This window comes from Lygodium microphyllum, chromosome 18 (genome assembly GCF_053477565.2).
Source record: "Lygodium microphyllum isolate KBCC chromosome 18, Lygodium_microphyllum_v1.1.10, whole genome shotgun sequence".
Taxonomy (NCBI): Eukaryota; Viridiplantae; Streptophyta; class Polypodiopsida; order Schizaeales; family Lygodiaceae; genus Lygodium; species Lygodium microphyllum.
Genome location: NC_141152.1, coordinates 17,730,551 through 17,754,198, shown reverse-complemented (window position 1 = coordinate 17,754,198; position 23,648 = coordinate 17,730,551). Strand labels below are relative to the sequence as shown.

General features: G+C 42.7%; 1 protein-coding gene across 1 annotated transcript in view; it reads left to right on the top strand.

Annotated features, from left to right (window-relative positions):
• The window catches only part of LOC148020637 (L-idonate 5-dehydrogenase-like), a 127,740-nt gene that overhangs the window by 37,254 nt on the left and 66,838 nt on the right, over nt 1–23,648 (top strand). Inside the window, exon 3 of the mRNA XM_087698444.1 lies at nt 7,349–7,585. Within this exon, the coding sequence (XP_087554570.1) occupies nt 7,349–7,585 (237 nt within the window). The remainder of the gene's footprint in view (nt 1–7,348; nt 7,586–23,648) is intronic.

The window sequence follows — 23,648 nt, the reverse complement described above, 5'->3', positions numbered from 1 at the left end:
TGGGACCTTGCAGGCCGGTTGAGTCTGGAAAAGGCCTCTACTAATCAGGTGTATCATCTTCTCATTAAAGATCGACAATGGCTGGGTGTGAAAGCTAATACTGTTTGGGGCCTGCGGAAATCACTGTCATGGTGGCAGGCAACGCTGATGGAGGGATGGCAGAATAAGGCACCTTTCAAATGCAAGGTCTTTCTGTGGCGTGTAATGATTGGTGGTCTTCCTCTTGCCTCAGCCCTTTCCAAGCGTCGAATCTCGAATGGCAATTGTTTCTTCTGCACCACTACGGCGGAATCGGCCCGACATCGTTTTCTTTCTTGCCCGCTCGCCAAGAATATCTGGTCACTCTTGTCGCAAATCTGGCGCGCAGTGGTGGGGTCCTCACTGACTCCTTTCGATTGGGTTTTTGTACGCCCAAAGTATCCCACACCGCCACCGTTACATATGAAGATCTTATTTCACTTTTTCAGATACTGGGGATGCTGGCACATTTGGACCACCCGAAATGCTTTTCTCTTTGATTCAGCTTCTAATGTACGGCGACATATTGCAAGGCTTAAAGGGCTCTTGCATTGGCAGCTAGATCTCATCAGGCACTCTGACTTGCTCCCTCGGGAGGATTTGCATTCCTGGCATTTGGCAATTGCCTCTGGGTCCTTGCCATGATTGGTGTAACCTTTTTAGTATACTAGTTCGGGGATTTCCCACACGTTGGCCTAGGGCCCTCGTGTCTCTTGTACTCATGTAATCATGTAATCTTGTACTTTTTTTCGTAATTAATACAATTACCTTTTACGAAAAAAAAAAGAGAGAGAGAGAGAAACAATCGAGCGAGCGACAATGATGGTGAGCGTGAGAGAGGGTTGCGCCTTCCTACCAGCAGACAGACGTGACGCCTCTGTCATTCTATTCTTGCCCTGTGCGTTGCCTGTTTCCCTTTTCTTGGTCGGGTAACATTTTGTCCTGTCTATCCCGTCACTTCGTCTCCTGCCCTTGACGTCCAAACGCCTGTCTTCTGCCTGCTCGAGCTAAGGCTGCCTTCTGCCCAGCATGCGCTGTGTCCCAGTACCACTATCAATCCTCATCGCCCTAATCTGACATTTCCGAGGCGCCCTGCCTTGCGTCTGACAAGGAGGGTGTGACAACTTGCTCTAATTGTGGGTAAGACAGACTGTGAGTGACTTAGATTGTAAAAGGTCTGTTTAAACTGAACGGCAGAGTATAGATTGGCGTTGTGGTCGTGAGGTCCTAAGGTACAACGGCCTATAGAAGGAGACAGATTCAGTTCTATTTTGTGATGACAGACAGCCAGAGTTGGAATAATCTTTGTAATGAGCATAAACCTCGGAAATGGTGAATTTGCAAGAATCTAATGGTATTGATATGGCCTTTCTAGACCAGCATATTGGAAATGGGGATGATAAAGTCTTGGTGGAATCAGATAGCAATTCGTTAGTCGAAGAATTTGGGTAGTTAATGGAAGGGGATGAGATGGGTAAATGTCGCAAGATGTTCTGGTGGACTTGTGTGCCCTGAATTTGCCTCAGCAAATGGTTCATGCTTCGTGTTCTCATACTAATAAGTCTTTTCAGTTTATGCTGGCCTTTGCCAATCATCTGATGTCGGAATATGCTCAAGCTAATGAGGGTAAAGCGAATTCATTACCACAAGGGGAACATGTGGTCACTGTTATGGGTGCTGATCTGGTTCTACAGCAGATTTTTGCCTTCCATGAGAGGGCGGCCATCTTTTACTTTAGGGGAAGATCACCAAAATCCGTGCATGGTTTCTATCCATGCTTGCCAATGTGAAGATGTGTTAGGATGATGCTTTAGGGCAAGGACAGGCTTCCCTTGTGGAAGAGATTTATGTTGGCCCGAGGGGTTTTTTTGAGGTCCTCTTCTGCTCCCTAGAAGTGCGTGCTCATATTATGCAACATATCCCATTGTTCATGGATGGTTAGTTAGTCCATATGGTTCCTTGGAGGCCTATGGCGGAATTTCAAGAGGTACTTAGGCAAGCATCCCAATTTGGGTCGAGGTGGTTGATTTTCCTGCCCATCTTTGGCGACTTCTTCCCTTTGTTTTGAGTTCTCTTGGTGAGGTGTTGGTGGAGCCTCGGTTGGCCTCCCGTAACAAGAATAGGGCATGTATGCTTTGGGATACAGGGAAACCTCGCCCGACCAAAGAAGGTAGACCTAACATCCCCCAACTAGAAGAGCCAAAGGAGAATCGACCATCTAGATATGTGGAACATGCTCGTACTCAATCTTGGGAGAGGGCTCCTATGCTGACCAAGTGGCGTAGGCAAGCTAGGATCTCAATCTCGGGAGAGTGCTCCATGCTAGTCGAGAAGGACTAGGATAGTAGTCCACCATGCAAATGGAGAAAGAAAGGTAAAGGAGGAAAACCTAACACTCTTCAACTAGAAGAGTAGGGGAAGAGTTAGCCCCCAAGGCAATCGGGATATCAAAGCCAAAATAATTGAGAAGGAGAGCACATAATGTATTGTGTGGCTATTTTTAGGTGTTGATGAGCTTATACTCGACCTTGAGAGATGGCTCCAATGGTGACCAAGTGTCGTAGGCACAACCACCAAAGTAGTAGTCCACCTAACATGAAAAGTAAATAAACTAGTAGAGTAGTAGATGATGTTGAATGATAAAAGTACCTCAACTGAAAGGAAAGAAAAATGGATGTCAAGATATGAAAAAGGGATGCCTAAGATCCAATCTTTCTTTTTAGAGCAAGTCAGCACTAGTCAAACAGAGCCAAGCAGATCCCGGATGCAGTGATGGCAGATTTTGAAGATCCTCTATAGTCTGAGTATCAAGCACGTTCTTATGTGCATGTTACCTCAGCTGCCTCCGATCTTTCTTTTTAGAGCAAGTCAGCACTAGTCAAACAGAGCCAAGCAGATCTTGATGCAGTGATGGCAGATTTTGAAGATCTTTTATAGTCTGAGCATCAAGTACGTTCTTGTGTGCAGGTTACCTCAGCCGTTGATGATTCCTAGGAGTTGGAGTGGGAACATCTATAGGAGTTTGCCAATACATTGTTCGGTGAATTTGTGCAACACAGTCAGGGCTCCTTTCCGAATCACAACAAAGAGAATGCTTTGGATGCTTCTATGGATAGTAAGGCTGTGTTGTGTTTTGTTTCCGTCTTATATGAAAGAGAAGTTATCCTCTTCTTTACAAGTGGGATTCCGATGCTTTCCTGGATTTGTCAATGGCTGCCCTCCATTTTGCAGGGGGTTTGTGTGGGAAAAAAATTTGTTGTCCCATGAGGCTTTTATGAGGTATTGCTCGAATCATCAAGGTATCAAGATGATCTTTTGGTGAGAGCTCCTTTTTTAAAAATTATAGATGCTTGGTCCATGCTGTGGCTTGGAGAACATTTGGAGATTTCCAATGTTTTCTCTGGTAGGAATTTCTAGAGCAGGTTGACGTGGAACGCCATCTTGCAGTATGTTGGCCTTTGCTTAGAGATGCTATGGGGGAGATTGGCATTGTTTTGGTTGCTGAGCTAAAGGGTTACCAACTACAACCGTACGTGCATACTGTGGACATCTCGTGCAAAAGGCCCATCTGGTTATGCATAAATTGTCGTTAAATGTCTTCATTGCACTTTAGTTTGAAATGGGTTACTTTTGAAGGGCATTGTTTTTCTTTGAGGACAATTGAGGCACTTCATGGCTAAATGTCTAGAGAAGATGGCTGCCTTGGATGGGGGAATGGCTTTGCTGGTCAATAAAGATCTTATGGTTGATGGCCCTCAAGCAAATGAGGATCCTATGTGGATCAATGTGGATAAAGGGAAACAACCTTTGTAGACATTGGACCAACTTGATCGTGATTGGGTTTCTAGAAGAGGTAAGTAGTTGGATGTAGGCATAGCAACTGCTATGCCTAGCATTTCGCAAGACCTCTTTTGCACCTATGTGGGGTGAGAAGACAAGCAGTATTTGGTACACATTGCTAATGACATGGTTTTGTTGGCCTCTCGAAAATCTTCTGCCACGAAGGCTTTTGTTGACTGTTTGAGGGACCCTCCTACTTAGTTTGCTTTTGATCCTTGCGGTAAAGTGATCACCGCTTGGTATCATCATTATCCAAGGGTGCTGAGGCAAGATGGAGCGTACGGATTTAAATTCATTTACAGTTTTGGTTGATTTCTTGATGAGAGGGCACTCTTGATATTCTAGCTGAAAAAGTGCAATCAAGGGAAAATCAGCCTCTTCACAAGCCACTTTTGTTATGATATATGAGGCTTGCCATTTGGAATGTGCATGGCATTTGCTCACACAGTAAGCAGCTTGACATGTGGCATACCTTGCATGATAATCAATGGGATGTATTATGTTCTCTTGAGCATAAAAGTCAAAGGGAAGCAATAAAGATTGTGGATTGCCATGGGTTCCATTTGTTCTATGCAGGAGGTTCAACACAATACTATTCAGGGATGCTCATGGTCATGCATGCCAAATTTCGGCCGTGGTTATTGTCAAGAATGATGTGCATGGCCACTTTTTGGCTATTGAAATCTTGTTTGAAGGGAGATTCTATGGCTGGTCGGGCTCTATGTACGGAATGATCCATTGTCTAGATGAGATTTGTGGGGCTGCCTAAAAGCTTGTCTATCACTTGGCAAACTAGGAATACTGATGGGAGATTTTAATACGTGTTCATCATTCGCAGTCTACCTCTGAGCACTTGGTGATGGATGCACATGAGAGTTGTACATGGCATGATTTTGAATTGGTCGTTTTGAAGCTGGTGCTTTGGTCTTGGCTTCGTCCATTTGGACTCAACCTTTCCTTTTCAATGGGCATAGCATATTGCCACATGGTCTTGATTGGATAGTATGTATATTATGCAAGATGATGCATTCTTACTAGAGATATCAGACATGTGATAATTTTTCTTGGCAATTTGACATGCTTGCACACTTTGTTGCTCCATTTACACAAATTTTGGGGTGGCTTCCCTTGCATTTCAATTCGTCTAATTTGAAGCATCCACTTTTTAATTATTATATGGAGTAGTTGATTGACGGATTTTTACTTGATTTTTCATTGGGGGTAGTGACTCTTTTGAGCAATTGATCCATAATGTGCAGAGGGTTGTTCGACACTAAAACATTTATCATGCATCTCTTTGCAAGTAGTGCTGGTAGGTTGCTGAAAACTTTTTGGTGTTGGTCCACTCTTTGTTGCTTGATTCTTTGGATGATCTATTTTTGCTTCCATTGGCTACAAGACTGGTGAATCTCATTTAGCAGTTTTAGTTGAGATCATATTAGCAAGCGAAATTGACACTGAGAATTTGCAAGATGTATCATGTTAGTCTCATAAATTCTTTCAGGGATTGCATGCCTTTTTCTGCTCCAAAGAATATGGTTAGACTTAAGCATGTAGAAGGTCAGATGGCTACGGATCAGAAGTCCATTGTGCATATGTGTAGATATTACTTTCTAGACCTTAGTTCTTCGTCTCCTTCTACTGAGTAGATCGCCTAGGGCTGTTCAGCTTTCTATGCCTTGGTCAAGGATCAGTGTTGCCAGACATTCATGTTGCTTTGGTTAGTGATATGAGGAAGAGGTCATGGATGTTTTGTTTCATTTTCCCAAGGACAAAAGTCCGGGATGAGATGGTTTGGCTAATGAGTTCTTTAAGGCTTATGCTACTAGTTTGGCAAAAGCTTTGACAATCATGTGCTAACAGGTTTGGGAGTCTAGGATCATGCTTGCATCATGGAAGGCAAGGATTATTAAGCTAATTCTGTAAGTGCTCTCACCCTCAATGTTGAAACATTGGTGACCAATTTCTCTGATGGGTTCTATGTGTAAAATCTTCTCGAAAGTAATGGCCAATCATCTCCATAAACATCTCCCTAGCATTGTGCACCCTAATCAGTATGGATTTATGAAGGGCAGGAATATCTTACATCATGTGTAGAATGTTCAGATGGACATTCACTATGCTAAGCACTCTTAGCAGGAAGTCGTGCTAGTTCAGTTGGATCTTGAAAAGGCTTTTGATTACTTGGATTGGTCTTTTGTGGCAGGACTTATGTACATCGTGGGTTTTGGTCTATGCATGTCTCACCTAATATGTGCTATCATTACATATGCCTCTTTGCACGTCACGTTGAATGGTGGGACCATTGAGCCATTGGCATAGGACAGCTGGCTGGTCTTTCTCTTTCTTCTGGCCAACATTCTATTGACCAATCGTTAGCTGATGACACTTTCATGATTCTTAAAGCAGAATGAGATAACCTCCACAAGGCATTGGATGTCTAGAATCTTTTCAGGCCTGCTTCTGGTCTTCATATTAATGCTGCCAAATCCTCCATTAGCTGTACTGAATAGATTTGCAGTCCGTAAAATGGCAAGGTATTGTGGTTTCTTTGCTGGTATTGTTACATTTGTTCGTTCAAGCAGTATTTGTTTGCCTTTACTCAGTACAAGGCTTTTGCTCATGGACAACAAGAAAATCTTTGTTGGTTGAAGATCTTGTAACCTCTAGATTAGTTATTTGGCAAAGGAAACACAGCATGGCTGGTTTGGCCTTAGACAATTGTAAGGATGATGTGCTGCTTGTAGGGTGTGATTGTTGTCATGTAGGAAGGTGTTTCAGAGATTAAGGGCTCCAGATTGTTATGGGAATCAGATACAACAGCAGGAATTGATACAAGTAGGAAATATTTCATGTTTGGATGCAAAGCAGCCATGGTGAGTCTGGTTCTTGAAGGACTTGAAATATGTCAGTACTTGTACAAAAATCATTTATTCATGGAAGAAGAATTTTGGGTGACCAAAAATGCCTCAAAATTTGAACGTTGGAAACATATGATGGTTTAGTGACAGAGGAATGGACGGACTTCAACATTTCACATGGGCACTGTGTATTCTGCATGATTTGCATGAGAGCCCAAGACACCCAACCTTTTTTATTAACACTATTGTTCTTGCTTCTCCAACATTCGGATAACATGCTTTCTGTTTTGATCTTTCTTCAGTCTCTCATGCCCTGTATTTCTAGAATTCAGGGGCTGACCTGTATTGTGACAGCAGGGGCTATTGACAAAGATAAAGTAGTCACTTGCTTGAGGATGGTCAAAAGCACTAAAATTTCTATGTAAAGTGTGTCCAGGGTCCCAATGAGATTTGAATTGGTTACATACTGGCCAGAAGTTTAGTTGCACATCTGACTGTTAGTTTAGCTAAAGAGTAGATGATTTGTATAGACAACACCTGTGTTCTATGGGTAGATCAGCAACTGGCGTTTCTGTTTTTGGAAGATAGGTATCTTGACAAACAATGTGATCTAAAATGTGCATGTGCAGAAACTTCGAAACTCCCGGGTTGCCATGAAGGAACCAATGGTGCTTGGCCATGAGGGTGCTGGTGTTGTGGTAGAGGTTGGGTCTGCTGTAACCCATTTAAAAGTTGGAGATCGTGTAGCTCTTGAAGCAGGGATTCCTTGTGAACGTTGTGCTTTATGTAAAGGAGGGAGATACAATTTGTGCAAAGAAGTGAAATTTTTTGGGTCACCTCCTACAAATGGCTTACTTGCCCAGGAGGTATTACAAGAGATGTCTGCAACCTTTTTGAACATGCTCTGTGCACAATTATACATTTCTTTTTGCAGATTGAGGTGTTGAAAAGATTTGCTTCAACTGTGATGCCTTTTCTCTAGCTCCTAGTCTTCATAATTTCTATGTGATCGGGATAAGTTGGTAAAAAATTGATTTGTAACATTTATGTGTGCGAAGGTTCATTAGCTTTAAAAATGCAACTCATTGGATCAGTGGAGAGAGATCTGTGCATATCACATGTTCCTAATATCTTAAAGGAAAGATGCTTTGAAGTCTCACCACATCTAAGCCTATGCCATGCTAAGGGCATGAGAGACCATCAATGTGTAGCTCTTCTAGTGAGATTGCTCTAATCTAATGTTTCCTTGCAACTTGGTTTCAAGTCTTACAAACATAACTGCTTTCTTGAGATCTCTGGGGCATAGACAGCTTGAAGGGGAGAGTTGTGTTAAAGACCAAGTGCATGAGATATCCATGTTTGAACAGTGATTGTGTGAGAGGTTGGTTCATGTGAATGATTGAACTGAATTTGTTTCTTAGATAATGACTCTAGTTTTACATACGGATGTCTTCAACATTCAGAAACTTGGGCTTGATTGGATAGAATGTACATTTTCTAGAGCGATTCCTTGCTTCCAGAGCAGAAATTGACATGTCGGTGGAGAGGCATCATGTCCTTTTGGGTCAATACCCCCTTGTTTTGGACATGAGTCATTGGCTGGTGCATGCCTTCAAGGCTCTATGGTACATGCAGCAGTTAGTTTAGCATGCAGGTTTTGTCTGGGGGTATTGATGCATGGCCTGTTTTTAGGGATAATGCACGAGCCTTGTCCTGATAGTATGCTATTCAGCATGCCTCTATTTTTTGTGCTGAATTGCAGTATTTGCACTCTTTGTTGAAACATTTGCTCAGTATGCAACAAGTTGGGGACAACTTTGATGATTTGGCCATATGTTCTGAATGGCTGAAATGCAGCGTTCAAGCTCTACAAGATGAAGAATATGCTAAGTTCAGATTGCTGGCTTGTGTGGATGGTTTGCATAATAATAATTGTCAGACTCATCAACTTTTTGCTTGTCTTGGTTATTGAGCCCACATCCATCATTCAGATGTGCCTCGAATACTGCAAATCCTTGTTGGGTCGGCAATAAGTTCTTTTTGATTCTGTTCTTTCTGCTCAAAGATACATTTGTGATTTGGTTTGAAATCAGGTCAAGCATGAATGGAGGGAATTGATGGAAGTAGATATCATAGAGGAAGAAGTGTAGGTAGTGCTATACCATTTACCCGGTAGGAAAAGCCGGGGATGGGATGACTTCCTTAATGAGCTGTTTTCAGCCAATGTGAAATAGCTTAAGGACCTTTTGACTCGCCTTTGCCAGCACATCTATAGAACTGGATAGATGCTTGCAAATTGGAAAATTGCAGTTCTTCATTTGCTGCCGAGGGTTCCTTCCCCATCCACTTTAAATCAATGGAGGCCCATTTCAGTTATGGGTTCATTATATAAAATCTTTTCCAAAGTCATTGCCAATAGATTGTAGGAAGTGTTTCCACAGTTGATTCGTCCCCATCAATATGGGTTCATTATTAAGGGATGTAACATCATGCATAATATTTTGAATGTTCAAATGGGAATGGAATATGTCAAAGCCTATGTTCAAATGGGTAATTATGATCAAGTTAGATATTGAAAAGGCTTTTGATCATGCACCTGGTCCTTCATGCAACAATTGATGTTTGTGAAGAAATGCTCGAAACACAAAAAAGCACAAAATCAATCGTACGACAAAGCACAATGTTGATAAACTTAGAACACACTTAGGGTTAGGGTTAGCTTGACACGGAGATAGTGAACACAATGAATAATAAAGTAAATGAATAATGAATATACAGTGCTCATGAAGCAAATATACTATGCAATGAATATTGAATCTTAAACTCTCATATCTTTGGGATCAAGGCAGAGATTGTGAGCTGTAGAGTGTGTCGTACTCCAAATGGATCCTGAATCACAACAAAGGTAGCCTTTGAGTGTCAAACACCAAGAAATGCAGCCAAGGAAGGCTGGATTTGATGCAGATGGTGGTGCAAGAGAGAGAAATATTAAAAACGTAGGTACCTGAGGAGAGAGAAAAACTAAGCGACAACTGTTAGGGGCAAATGTAGTAGACAGAGGTGAGAGAATGTCAGGGCAGTAGCCAGAAACTGCAAACGTAGCATTCAGAGGAGAGAGAAGATCAGAGCGACAGTTCCTTGTTGATTGCGACGATACCAAACTATAGGCTACAGCTCATGGGACCTAGTGATAGCTGCAAACAGGTGAGGAAGGTTGGAATCAGGCCCAGATAGTAGCAGATGGTTGGTGGAAGCTTTGATCGCAATGTCCTCTGTAAAAGGAGTGTGGGCAGTAAAGATATGGTTCTTGAAACTTGTAAAAACGAGATTAAGGGAGAATGGTGGGTTGCATGCCTAATTATAGTAGGTTTGGGGAACCCAAATTAGGGTTTTTAATGTGGGACATAATAACTATCTAGGATCATTTCTTTTTAAAATAAGAGGTTTTCTTCATTAATTAAGCGTGTTTTGGGGTGGTTTAAGTAATGCATTTTTAGCTCAACAATGTCTACCATGGGCTTTCATCCCTACATGAGTTCTCTTATTGACACTATCAATCAAGATGCATTGGCACATGTTGTGCTTAATGGAGGAGTGACTGAAGAGATTGCTTTATCTCGTTCTCTTTATCAGGGATGCTCTCTCAGTCCTTTATTATTTGCATTGGTCACTCACTCTATGCTTTCTTTGCTAGATTGGTTCACAGAGGATGGGAAGATTGTTGATCCCAAATTGATGCAGAAGTATAGTCTCAAAGCACAACAACAACCATACTCATTTGCATACATCTCACGGTGACTAGTATACTGAGTAGTGACCTCATGGCAGACATATTGTCTGCACAGTACCTTGGATGCATGCTAAATACATCCGAGATCCACTACATACGAGAGATGTCCACAACTAGAGGAGTGTAAGTGCTACTCCCCCTCGAGCATTAGGTAATACTCTAGACCCCTTCTTTACTGAACCCGAACTAAAGTTGGCCCTAACTGAAAGGCATCTAGGTAAAGTTGGAACAACTGAGGATGGTCTACCAGGTCATCCTCTTCCATCCATTTAGCATTCACTCATGAATGATTCTAAAATTTCACCAAGTATCTCCTGGAAACTTTACCTTTGACCTTTCTTTTTATCTCTTCCCAGTGGTTCTCAACTTTTGGGTCAATCTTTGGTAGATGATTCCTTTATGTTTCTCAAGGCTGATCGAACTAATGTCAATTGGGCAATGGTAGGAGTTTGTTTGGTTTGGCCTCGGGCCTTCATATTAATGCTAAAACATCAACATTAATATTTTGTATGGAGACAGATTTGCAAGAATTGGGTTGGGAGGGAGTTGTTGTTTCCAAAGGAGATATTATGCAGCACGTAAGATATCCAGTTGGTGTGGAAGTCCCTCCCTGAGCATTGCTTGATTGGATGTCCTCCAGAATTCATGATAGGTTTACGTCTTGGAAATCTCAGGGCTGGCCTCTTCATGTGCGGCTCAAAGTGGCACAATATATCATGATTTTTATGGTCTCTTATTTCCTACCCCTACTTCTTTGGACCAAGAAGTATCTCTTGGAATCGCTGTAGCCTGTCCATTTTGTGGATATCTTGGTAGCATATTATTACTCCGAAACAGTTGGGAGGAGTTTCTTCCTTGGATGTTAATCTTCACATGATAGCTCTAAGAATGGTGCTTTTGCAAGTCCTTTGTGTGCAAAGTCATCCTTGGACTGATGTTTCAAAATTATTTATTGAGGAGACTAGTATCTTCCATAGTCTCATGATTATCCAAACATCTTGGTGGCATGTGCTGAATTCAATGAGGCTTCTTGAATTGTCGCAATCATTTCTTCAGACCCATTTGATTGCCTCAAGAGATACTTTGCTTTATAGTTTGGCATCCTAATGATCTCCACATGGAGGATAATTCATCATCCTAAATTTCCTTCAGTTTCTATGGTTCCTGAATTGGGTGATTCTTCACCTTGTTTGTAGGCTCAGATGGCTTCTACTTTGTAGGACTTGCAAGAACCCCAATTGGGACCAGCTGCTCGAGTTTGCAAACTCCCTTCTTGAGGAATATGTCGAGCACAATCATAGAGCCGTTCCTACCTGCATGGATGAGGAGATTTTAGATACATAGGTGCATACTCGAGTTTCTTCGCTCCTTTTCCTCTTTCCACGAGTGAGGAGTGATTCTTTACTGGTCAGATTCTTGTGTGTGCTAGGATCCATCAATGGGGCTGACAACTACTCTGTAGACGGATTGTGTAGAGGAGATTTTTGTAGGCCTGTGTGGATTCTATGAGGTTGTCCTTCTTTCTACTTCAGCACGTGATCTCCTCCATATGCAGCCCCTTTTCTTTGAAAAACTGTTGGTGCACATTGTCTCTTGGCATCCATTGCTATATTTCCAATGCTTGCTTAAGCACTCTTGTTTGGTATGGGTGGAAGTGGAGAGCTGCTCAGCAGTTTATTGGGTCCTTCTAAAAGATGCAATGGCTGCAGCTGGCCATGTGTTAGTACCCCCAAGTCTGAAGGCAGCCAGCTGCAATCGACTGTGCATGCTATGGGATATTACTAGAAAGAGACCTAGCTAGCAGCATGAGGTCTCTTTGGTTTCGGCTCAAGTGGGGTACCTTTGCTGGTCATTGTTTCTCATGAGGTCAACCGGAACACTTCATGGTCGAATGTCCTAGCTGTAGGAGCACCCTAGTGGATCAGCCAATGGACATGGACCAAGATAAACTGCACAATCAGCCTCCACCCTCTGCCCCACAATAGTCTACTCAGCCAGGTCCAGTCTAAAGGCAAGCAACCAGCTTCTCTTTTAGATTTGGAGACACAGGGATGGATAGAGTTCACTCCACAAGCTGGTAACCTTTACAACAACCTGGGTCCCATTCGTATCATGTCTCCATCAAGAATAGGTCATGACTATAGAATAGGCTCGTTGTGATTGAGAGGCAGCTATCAAGGGCTGGCCTCAACTTGCTTGAGGGCACAACTTGAGGGCCTGCGCGCAGGCTTACTGAAGTGAGCAATGCGGCATGGCGATGCAATGTCCTGCAATGAAAATGTCAGGTCGAGAGCAAAACGTGAGCAAGAGTAGAGAGTGAGAGTCAGAGAGAGAGATGCACGATGTTCTTGGGTACAATCTTTTTGTGTGTGTACCTCTTTAGGTTTTAGATAGATATATATGAAAGTACAAATGTGCTAAGGGTGTGTTCACACCCGTGCACATATAAAAGGCACGATGTCCCTTTATTCCCAACAACCTCCCACCTGAAGGCAATGTGCCTTAAGAGGAGAAAAGAATCACCTAAGTCTAGGTATGTACAAAGCTGAAATACATATATCTATCCTACGCCCATCATCTGTTAGCAATGAGCAAACTACTTTGCTGGAAGACCCTTCGTGAGAAGATCTGCAGGATCGTCATCTGTATACACTTTGACTCTTCTTCGTCTTTGCATGAAAGACGGGATTCCGTGCTAGCATGATAGCACTCTGACTATCACAATGGAGAACAGGTAACTCTATAATGCCAAGCTCTCCCACCAAACGTAAAAGCCATAAAGCCTCCTTGCATGCCTCAATGACAGCCACATACTCTGCCTTTGTAGTAGACAATGCAACACACTTTTGTAGCCTGGAGATCCAAGAGACTGCTCCTCTTGTGAAGGTAAACACATACCTAGAAGTGGACTTTCTGCAGTCTGTATGACCAACATAGTGTGCATCCGTAAAGCCAATGATAGATGCCTTGTGCTTTCCAAAGCAGATGCACAAATCCTTTCTGCTTCTGAGGTATCTCATAATACCTTTCACTGCTTCCCAATGCTTTTTACCAGGGTTTGCCATGTATCTGCTAACCACTCCCACTGCAAAGGCAATGTTAGGACGTGTAGCAACCATACATCCATCAAACTGCCAACAGCTGGAGCATATGGTATCTTGGCCATTTCAGCCTTCTCATCATCAGATGTAGGGCTGTCCTCTGCACCGAGTTTCACATTTGGAGGCAATGGAATCCTAATTGTTTTTCTCCCCTCCATATTGAAACGCTGCAAAACCTTGGAGATATACTCTTCCTGAGATAGATAGAGTAATCCTTTTGACCTATCTCTGAGTATTCACATGCCAAGAATGTGATTTGCATCACTAAGATCCTTCATGTCAAAGTTGTCATGAAGACTTTGCTTTAGTGAGTCCAAGGCATGAGAATCCCTGCCAGCAATCAACATGGCATCAACATACAGAACCAAGATAATCAGGCTGCCATCTGCTGCCTTCTTGGTGTACAAGTAGTGATCCACTTGACTTCTATGAAAACCTTGAGATTGCATAAATGTATCAAACTTATGATACCATTCTCTTGGTGCATGTTTCAGCCTATACAAACTCCTTTTGAGTTTACATACCATCTTCTCTTTCCCTTTTGCCACAAACCCTTTAGGCTGCTGCATATATATGTTTTCATGCAGATCACCATGTAAGAATGCAGTCTTTACATCAATTTGTATGAGCTTCATATCTTCAGCTACAACCAAGCCCAAAATGGTTCTCAATGTAGTCATCTTGACTACAGGAGAGAAGATCTCATCAAAGTCAACACCATGTTCCTGCCTGTATCCCTTCGCAACCAATCCTGCTTTGTACACCAAGTCCCAAGTGCCATTTTTCTCAAGAGATTCCATCTCTGACAACATGGCTTTATACAATTTCTTGCTGTCCTGTCTGTCCATTGCTTCCTTGAAGCAAGACGGTTCACCATAATCTGTCAATATGACATAATCAGCCACATTGTTTGCATCAAGATCGAATTTATCAGGTTATCTAGTAGCCTTAGACGATCTCCTAACCCAATGATCATTGTTTGCTGGTTGTTGAGCTTGCAAATTTCCATTTTCAGCTTGTTGTCTTGGCATTTCAGCATGCAAATCAACATTAACAACTTGTTGTCCTAGCTGTTCCTGCACATCCAGTGGCTCATCATTATGGGCAATGGCTGCCTGATAATTTCCAGCATCATTTTTTGCATTTGTAGGTTCATTTACAGTAGGTATTTGCTGTTGTACAGCAGGCACATTTTGTTGTCCAAAAGGTATTCCTCCCGGAAAATAACCCTATGGACCTCCTCAGTCTTTTCGGGCTGTTTATGCATGCGATCTTCCTAGAAGATAACATCATTGCTGCGTACTATCTTCCTTTTCTCGGGATCCCATAATCTATTCCCCATTTCACCCTCGTCACCATATCCTAGGAAAATGCATTTACAGGACTTTGGCTCAAGTTTGCTATGTTCTTCTTTACGAATGTGCACAAAAGCCTCGTAGCCAAACACTTTCAGGGAGGATATGAAGGTGGCTTGCCTGACCATACTTCCTGAGGGAGGATCCCCCTCCCCCCCCCCCCTAAAAGACCTGTTTGGTGACCGATTAATCAAGTGAACATCTATCATAATAGCCTTTGCCCAAAAGCCAGGGAGTAATGCAGCATGAGATAGCATAGTACGGATTTTATCATGTATGGTCCGATTCATACGCTCTGCAACTCCATTTTGGGGTGGATTATGAGGGGCAGTGAGCTCCCTCTTTATCCCTTTGCTATCACAAAATGCTTGCAAGGCCTTGGACACATATTCCCCACCATTGTCAGAGCGAAGACACTTAAGTGTCTCATCAGTCTGATTTTCAACCAATGCCAAGAATTTTTGAAACTTGTCAAGCACTTCGTCCTTACTACGAATATGGTAAATCCATACAGTCTGTGTAGCATCATCGACAAAGGTGACAAAGTATTTCTTTCCTCCTAAAGATAACCTTGGCATTTGATATACATCGGAATGTACTAACTCTAGAGAGGAATATTTCAACGAAAGAGACTTCTTATGAGACGTTTGTGCATGTTTACCATAAACACAATGATCACCATGCTTAAAGTCAGTATAACGAAGACAAGGCAAGTAACACAAACGAGAAAGCACTTTCATTCTAGTTTGACTAATGTGTCCCAACCGGCCATGCCATAAAGAAACACTCGGCTGCTCGATCACGACAACAATATGGTCACGCACACTAGATATATGGAGAGGATACAAGGTATCACTTTTACAACCTCTGGCAATCACTCTAAATCCCTTATAGATCTTCCATTTCCCATCACCAAAGGTGATATGAAATCCATTGTCATCTAGTTGCCCTGTGCTAATCAAGCTCTTCTTGAGCTGAGGTACATGCTGTACATGCTGAAGTGTGAAGACAGAACCATGCTGAAATTGCAACTGTACACTGCCAACACCTGCAATGTTTGCATAGTTGTCCCCAAGATAGACAACACCATGTGACCCGCTGTATAGTTAGAAAACCACTCACGATGAGGGGTGACATGAAAGGAAGCACTTGAATCTAGAATCCAAGTGTGCATGTCATCATCTGTATCTGCAAGTAAAGCATGTGTACTAAAGTGTGAAGAGACAAAGAGTACATCATTCCCACTGTCATTGTCATGAATGACTACATTCACCTCTTCAATTTTGACACTGCTCTTCTTAGGCTGACTCTCTTTCTTCTCTTCCTTGCTATCATTTGTCTTGTTACCCTTTCCTTTCTCTTTCTTCCATTTGTAGTAGTCATGTTTAAAGTAACCCTTCTTGCCACAACGATGGCATTCAACATCCTTACCACGTGATTTACTGCATCCCTTGCTATCAGATTTGCCTTTCTGCTATGATCTGCCCCTAGTATGCAAAGCACCGGAAGACATACTAGATGCATTGTTATGCCGATTCATTTCTTCCATGAGTAGAGCACTCTCTACATCAACATACAAAAGCATCGCATTAGAATTGCGCATAGCAATCTTGAATGTATCCCAACTCTCTGGCAGAGTGCAAAGCAAGAACGTAGCCTTAAATTCTTCATCAATCTTGAACTTCAAGGCAACCAGCTGGCTGAAAATTGAGTTAAACTCACTCAAGTGAGTAGACATTGCTGTACCCTCTTTCATACACAAATCCATAAGCTTTTTCAGCTAGTAAACTTTTCTTGCGGCACTCTTCTGGGCATATAGTTCGTCCAGTGGAGTCCAAATAGCATAGGCAAAATCCAAACCTTCATTGTTAAACAACAAGGCATCAGAAATTGATAGCTCGATGGTTGAGTGTGCAAGCTCATTTATCTCATCCCAGTCTTCCTATTCCATATTTGCAGGCTTTGCCCCTTTGGTCTTAATCGGCCTTGCTTGCTTCTTCTGCAATAGGATATTATAGCACTGTTTTTGCCAGACTGCAAAGTTATGTGCTCCTTTAAGCTTCTTAATGTGCATGAGATGATTGTTGTCACTGCCGCTAGCCATGAATTTCAGGCCAAATGTGACCAAAAGAATTCAGCAAATGCAGGCCCAAACTGTCACACAAGTGACCAAGGTATAAACAAGTACCAACCAGCAATAAATAACCATGTAAAAGCAGAAATTTCAGATCTGCAAATAAATTTTCAGAAGCACTAAACCTTGTGCTTCAGCACTCCACAACTGATTACAACTGTTCTAAGGAAAAATACATCACATTACATGAGAAGTCCCAAAATTTAGTTGCAATTTTTGTTGTACATGCATCCACTGGCACAAAATTTGACACACATGGTCAAAAGCCCAAAAATTTTTGTGCTTAAAGCAGCAACCATACATCTGCACTGTCTCTGACATGCATAGAATAGGCCAAATTTGCCAAAATAGAGCAATTTCAGCGAAACACCCAAATTTTAGTGCTAGATGTCCAAATTGCATGGAATTAAACCCACATGTACATAAAATGACCAAATGGCGCACAAATTTCACCCAAACAGCAAAAGCCCCGAATTGCATGGGGTCCAATGTGCATCAATGTCGAGAAATTGGGTAAATTTCAGCCCAAATCTTGCATGTACATGAAAAGCCCCAAATGTCGGAGGCAAAATGTCACAAATTCCTGCAATTTCTGAGACAAATATCACTGTTGTGTCTTGCTTGCATCAAATTTGGACAAATCCCCAAATTTTTGGCACAAATCTGCCCAAAATTCTGAACTATGCTTATACGCACGAATGCCCATCAGTGAGCAAAGGGCTTGCTCGTAGGGAATCTTTGAAAAAATCAGAAAATTTTGCAAAAGAAAAGTGACGAATTTGCCCCGTTTAGAGCTGCCAGCCCATCGCCTACTCACGTGATGTGCTTGTGACCTGAAAAACAATGTTTTGACTTGCGCCTGAAGTGCTGACCCGTGCGTGACTGCGTCTGACTAGGAAATGACGATTTTGACCTATATGCAACCTGGAACTGTTGCTTGTCTGTCTAGTGAAAGAACAATGATGAGCTGACCTAAGTGGACTCTGAGAAGTGCAAACACCTTAGCCGCAGCTCTGATACCAATTTGAAGTGAGCGATGCATAGTGGCAATGCAATGTCCTGTGATGAAAATGTTAGATAGAGAGCAAAATGTGAGCAAGAGTAGAGAGTGAGAGTTAGAGAGAGAGATGCACGATGTTCTTGGGTACAATATTTTTGTGTGTGTACCTCTTTAGGTTTTAGATAGATATATATGAAAGTACAAATGTGCTAAGGGTGTGCTCACACCCATGCACATATAAAAGGCATGATGGCCCTTTATTCCCAACACTTACTTTTATATGGCATTCATAGATCAGATGGTTGATACTTTGGGGCCCGATTCAGAGTTCAAGTATGAGATGGTCCTATGCACGGAGGATATGGCTGAGGAAGTGGCTCCAAGCTTTGATGCACAACCTGTAGTGAAGTGTAGTAAACATGATGTGGATGCTCGTTTGATTGTTGATAGCCTGACCCCTTCCAAATCTCATCCGCATTTGTATGTGCAGGCTGCCAATGCTTTTGATGATTCCCTAGATTTGGATTGGAAACATCTACTAGAGTTTGCTAACTTTTTACTAGGAGAATATGTTCAACACAATCATACTAACCTTCCAATTTGTAATGAATGGGACATTGTGGATGCACATGTTGATATGCAAGAAGTGCTTCGAGCTTTCTCTACATTTTATGAATATGGAGTGATACTTTTCTTCATGGGTAAGATCTGGGTAATACCTTGGATCTGTTGATGGTTGGCTTCCATTCTCAAGTGTGATTGTGTTAATGAGGTTTTTGCTGGCCCTGGGGGTTTCTATGAGGTCATACTCACATCGGCCACAAACAGAGATGATCTTTTGGGCAGGCTGTCACGAACAGAGATGATCTTTTGGGCAGTCTACTCTTTTTTGAGAGGTAGTTGGTGCATGTGGTACATTGGAGACCCATGACTGATTTTCAAAATCTCCTCAAACAAGAATGTCCAATGTGGGTTGAAGTAGAAAGCTGCCCTACAGTTTATTGGCCTATGTTAACGGATGCAGTGGCAGCTATTGGTATTGTATTGGTGCCTCCAAGTATGAGGGCAGAGAATAGGACTCATTTATGCATGTTGTGAGACACCTTGAGGAAAGGGCCCAATTGGCAATGCCTTAATTGCACTGGCATGTATCCACTATGGTCCTTTGACCTGTTTCACTTGTGGCAAGCTTGGTCACTTCATGGCTGAGTGTTCAGACAGAAAGGATGCTGCAGAAGGATGTGGTCCAGCATAAGCAACTTGTGCTTTCTTTAGACCTAGATGATTTAGGATGGCTTGATATTCAGCATAGAAAGGGTAAGAAGGTTGAAATTCAGCAGCTGATGGGTTCATCCTTAGGCACTCAAGATTCCTTCCGTACATATGTGCATAGAAAGTATAAATCTTCTGAGGTGCCGTGTACACTTTTTTTTGCAAGTAAAATGTGGTGAAATATATTACTCAGAAGACTGATTACAATGGAGTGCTCATGTTCAACAGACTAGCTGGAGTTGATGCAAATCACAATTACATCATGTTACAAGCCTCTCAAGGTGGTCTGGGGGGGATGGGGGCAAGAAGCTATGGAGGGGGAGTGTATCGCCATTTGGGGCTGCCTGCCTGCATCATGAAGAACAGGTCCTGGCCGCCCTAGGTGTGCACAAAGTGAAAATGGAGCTCCTGACGAGCTCAAGACTTGCCTTGCACTTGGTCCCATCGGCTGTGGAGGGAGTGGATGTTGGAAGTCCAAAGCTCTGCCAAAGTCGCTTGTACTGAAAGGCACTCCTTGCCAAAAACCGCTTGACAGCGTGCCTTCCAGATGTGCCATCCTGTAAGACTCCCTATGATCTCCCATACCTCTGAGCGGTTTGCTGTGGGCTGCAGTACTTGGCGGATAGGTAAAGCCTCCAAGCCGACCACTGCGCAAGACTGAGCCTCAATGATGAAAATCGTGCCCTGCATCTTGGTCTCATACAAAAGGTTACAGCCCTGGTTGACTGCTTGCCAGCAAAAGAACCCCACGAGATACAACCAAGGCTGGGTGCCACACGGTGGATAATACGGTAGACACCTCTCCACACGAGCTATGCCGCCCCACAAGACCAAAGGCAGTGCTTTGAGGTTTTCAAGAGTTGATGTGGGTAGCGCTTACACCCTCCATTTTACTGCATCTGGGCCAGCCAACTCCCAACTGCTAGACCTCCATGTGCCAAAAGCCAAAGGAAATACGACATCCTCCTTGGTCTCTAGCTGCCCCAAAGGCGACGGCAGGGGGTCCGACGGAAGGCATTTGTGATGTTGTGCTACGCCCAATATCTGCTATGCGAAGACACCCAATCCATGTCGTCCTGCATCAGTACATGTCTTCCAATCCTGGCTGTGTACTCCAAGAACCTCAGTGGCTTCTTCGTGACCGCAATGGCCGGCCATAACCACTCTCCAAGGTTCCACTCCAGCTCATCAAGTGGCTTGCTCTCCCATATCCAGAGGTGCCACTCCCGGAACTCAGTAAATAGATACCGGATTTTAGTATTCCAAAAGACCAAATTTGCACTAGCTGAAGTCATGGATGGAAGACCTCTAGCATTTGGAGATATTACCAAGGAAACCCGACCACTCGTGGTAACTCTTGGCAATCACAAATCTCGTGTATGCTTTAATGTCACATCCACTCCCATAAATCCAATCATCCTTGGGATGCCTTGGCTAAAGAAAAACAACCCAGAAATCGATTGGGTTAAGCAAAAGATTGCACATTGTAAAAATCAAGGGAAGTCAGTATATTTAGGAGCCAAAGACTTTATGCACATAGCAAGGCAAGAACCGACCTACATGATATATCGTATACCAGCTTAAGAATCTAGTAAGGATGAGTGAGTCAAGCTACCAAGCCAATATCAAGAATTCCAAGATGTCTTTGAAAAAAAGAATGTAGATCTCTTGCTCGAACACAGACCATATGATGGTGCTATAGAACTCTATGAGGGGGCTCAACTACCTTTTAGACCCATCTACAAGCTATCCCCTGATGAACTAGCTTAACTTTGCAAGAACATTGATGAGAACTTAGCCAAGGGGTTCATTAGGCACTCAAAGTTTTCTGCTGGAGTCCCAATTTAGTTCATGAAGAAGAAAGACGGGTCACTTCGAATGTATGTGGATTATCGAGAACTCAACAAGATAACAATGAAGAATTGTTACCCTTTGCCATTGATACTAGAGCTCTTGGAACACCTTGGAAAATCCAAGATCTTCACAAAGATTGATCTACGAGGGGCTTACAATCTTGTACGAATCAGAGAAGGGGACGAATGGAAGACAGCCTTATACACACAGTATGGTCACTTCGAGTATATTGTTATGCCATTCGGTCTCACCAATACTCCTACAGTGTTCCAACATATAATGAATGATATCTTTTGAGAGCATCTAGATGATTTTGTAGTAATATACTTGGATGATATCTTGATATTCTCCAAAGATCCAAAGGAGCATGAGCACCAAATGTAAAACTAGTTTTGGAAAAGCTCAAAGCAAAAGGACTATGTGAAACTTGAGAAGTGTTTCTTCCTTGAGAGGAAAGTGGAATTCTTGGGGTACAATGTCTCTCAGAGAGAAATCTTCATGGATCTCAAGAAGATCGAGATTATTCTAACTAGTAGATATCCACATGTTGAGAAACCCTTCACCTGCAGTTTGCGTTTTGCGTTTTGCATTTAGGGTTTCACAGTGGATAGCCCCAAAAAAGGGATTGGGCACCCACAGTGCGGCACCACCCTAGAAAGCTGGCACCCTTCCTTCGGGCGCCACCCTAGATAGTCTCTTGCCTATTTATAGGCTGCCTTTATCACTCATTCTTTACACTTGATTCATTCAGTCCGTCACCTCTTCTCTCTAGTCTCTCCAGTACCCTCACATCCCTTCAGGAGGACATTGCACTTCGTGGTTTGTGGCTATCTTTCATCATCTTCCTTGTGCTACAACACCCTTGTTCCCTTGTATCACATTCACTCCATGATTTAGATCTTCATCATTCCATTCATCAAAATTTCTTCTCTCCTCTTCTCTTCTCAGTGTTTGTTGAGTTCAGTCTGTGTTCCTCCCTGAAAACCCTACTGTCTTGCTCTAAGACCACAGTTTTTTGTCTAGCATTATAGGTTTTACCTCTTCTGGTTTATGGCAGTGTGTATGATACAGGCTTATCATCAAGCCTAGAAGGAAACTAGCCCTTAGATACTTCCTGGCACTATTATGTTACACGTTCCAATGTGATTTCGAAGAATCATGAGCATTCTTCAGCCTGTAGCATTGCATCTCCACCTCACTTTTCTCTTGTTTCCCTTATTGGGTCTGAATGGGGGTGTATAGAAATTCTTTACCTGCAGTTTTCTGTTTGCGTTTTTGCATTTAGGGTTTCACAATGGATAGCCCCAAAAAAGGGGCTAGGTGCCCACAGTGGGGCACTACCCTAGATAACTGGCGCTCTCCCTTCGGGTGCTACCCTAGATAATCTCTTGCCTATTTATAGGCTGCCTTTGTCACTCATTCTTTACAGCTGATTCATTCAGTCCGTCATCTCTTCTCTCTAGCCTCGCTATTGCCCTCACACCCTTTTAGGAGGACATTGTGGTTCATGGTTCGTGGCTGTCTTCATCATCTTCCTTGTGCTATGGTACCCTTGTTCCCTTGTATCACATTCACTCCATGATTCAGATCTTCATCATTCCATTCATCAAAGTTTTTCTTCTCTTCTCTTTTGTTCTCATTGTTTGCTGAGTTCAGTATTTGTTTCTCCCCACAAACCCTATTGTCTCGTTAGTATGTCGCCTTTTGACGCCACATATGTCCTCAATGTCCAATGCTTCCGTGGCTTTGCCAACTTCTATATGAGATTTATCAAGGATTGCTCAAAGATAGTCACACCACTCACAAAACTCACAGGAAACTCAAAGTTCTCATGGACCCCAAAAGCCGAGAAAGCCTTCTAGCCCCTAAAGACCGCTTTGACCACTGCCCCAATCCTAGTCCACCCAGATGTCACCAAGATGACCCTACCTTGATCTAGTTAATCCATGAAGCCCTGCCGCATGATGATTTGGCCAACAATGTCAAGAGAAAAAATCAAGAGAGAAAAGGAAATGAAGTTTATGAGTTTTAGAAAACTAATGGATTGTTACACTATTAAGGATCTACTTTACATCCCTCTAGGAAAGCCGAGACTCCAAGTACTCCAACAACGCCATGACACCCAAGCAACACTTTAGACACTTTAGAGTTAATAAGACCTTAGAGCTTATTTCTAGAGATTTTTGGTGGCCCCAGATGTGGAAAGAAGTTAAGGAATATATAAAATCATGTGATACCTGCAACAGGGCTAAGGTACCTCGTCATAAACCACATGGCCTCTTGCAACCTTTACCCATTCTAGCGTGACCGTGGTCTTCTCTGTCCATGGATTTCGTAACAGATCTTTCCAAATTAGACAAATATGACTCTATTCTTGTTGTGGTAGATAGGTTTATAAAAAGGGCACATTTCATTCCTATCAC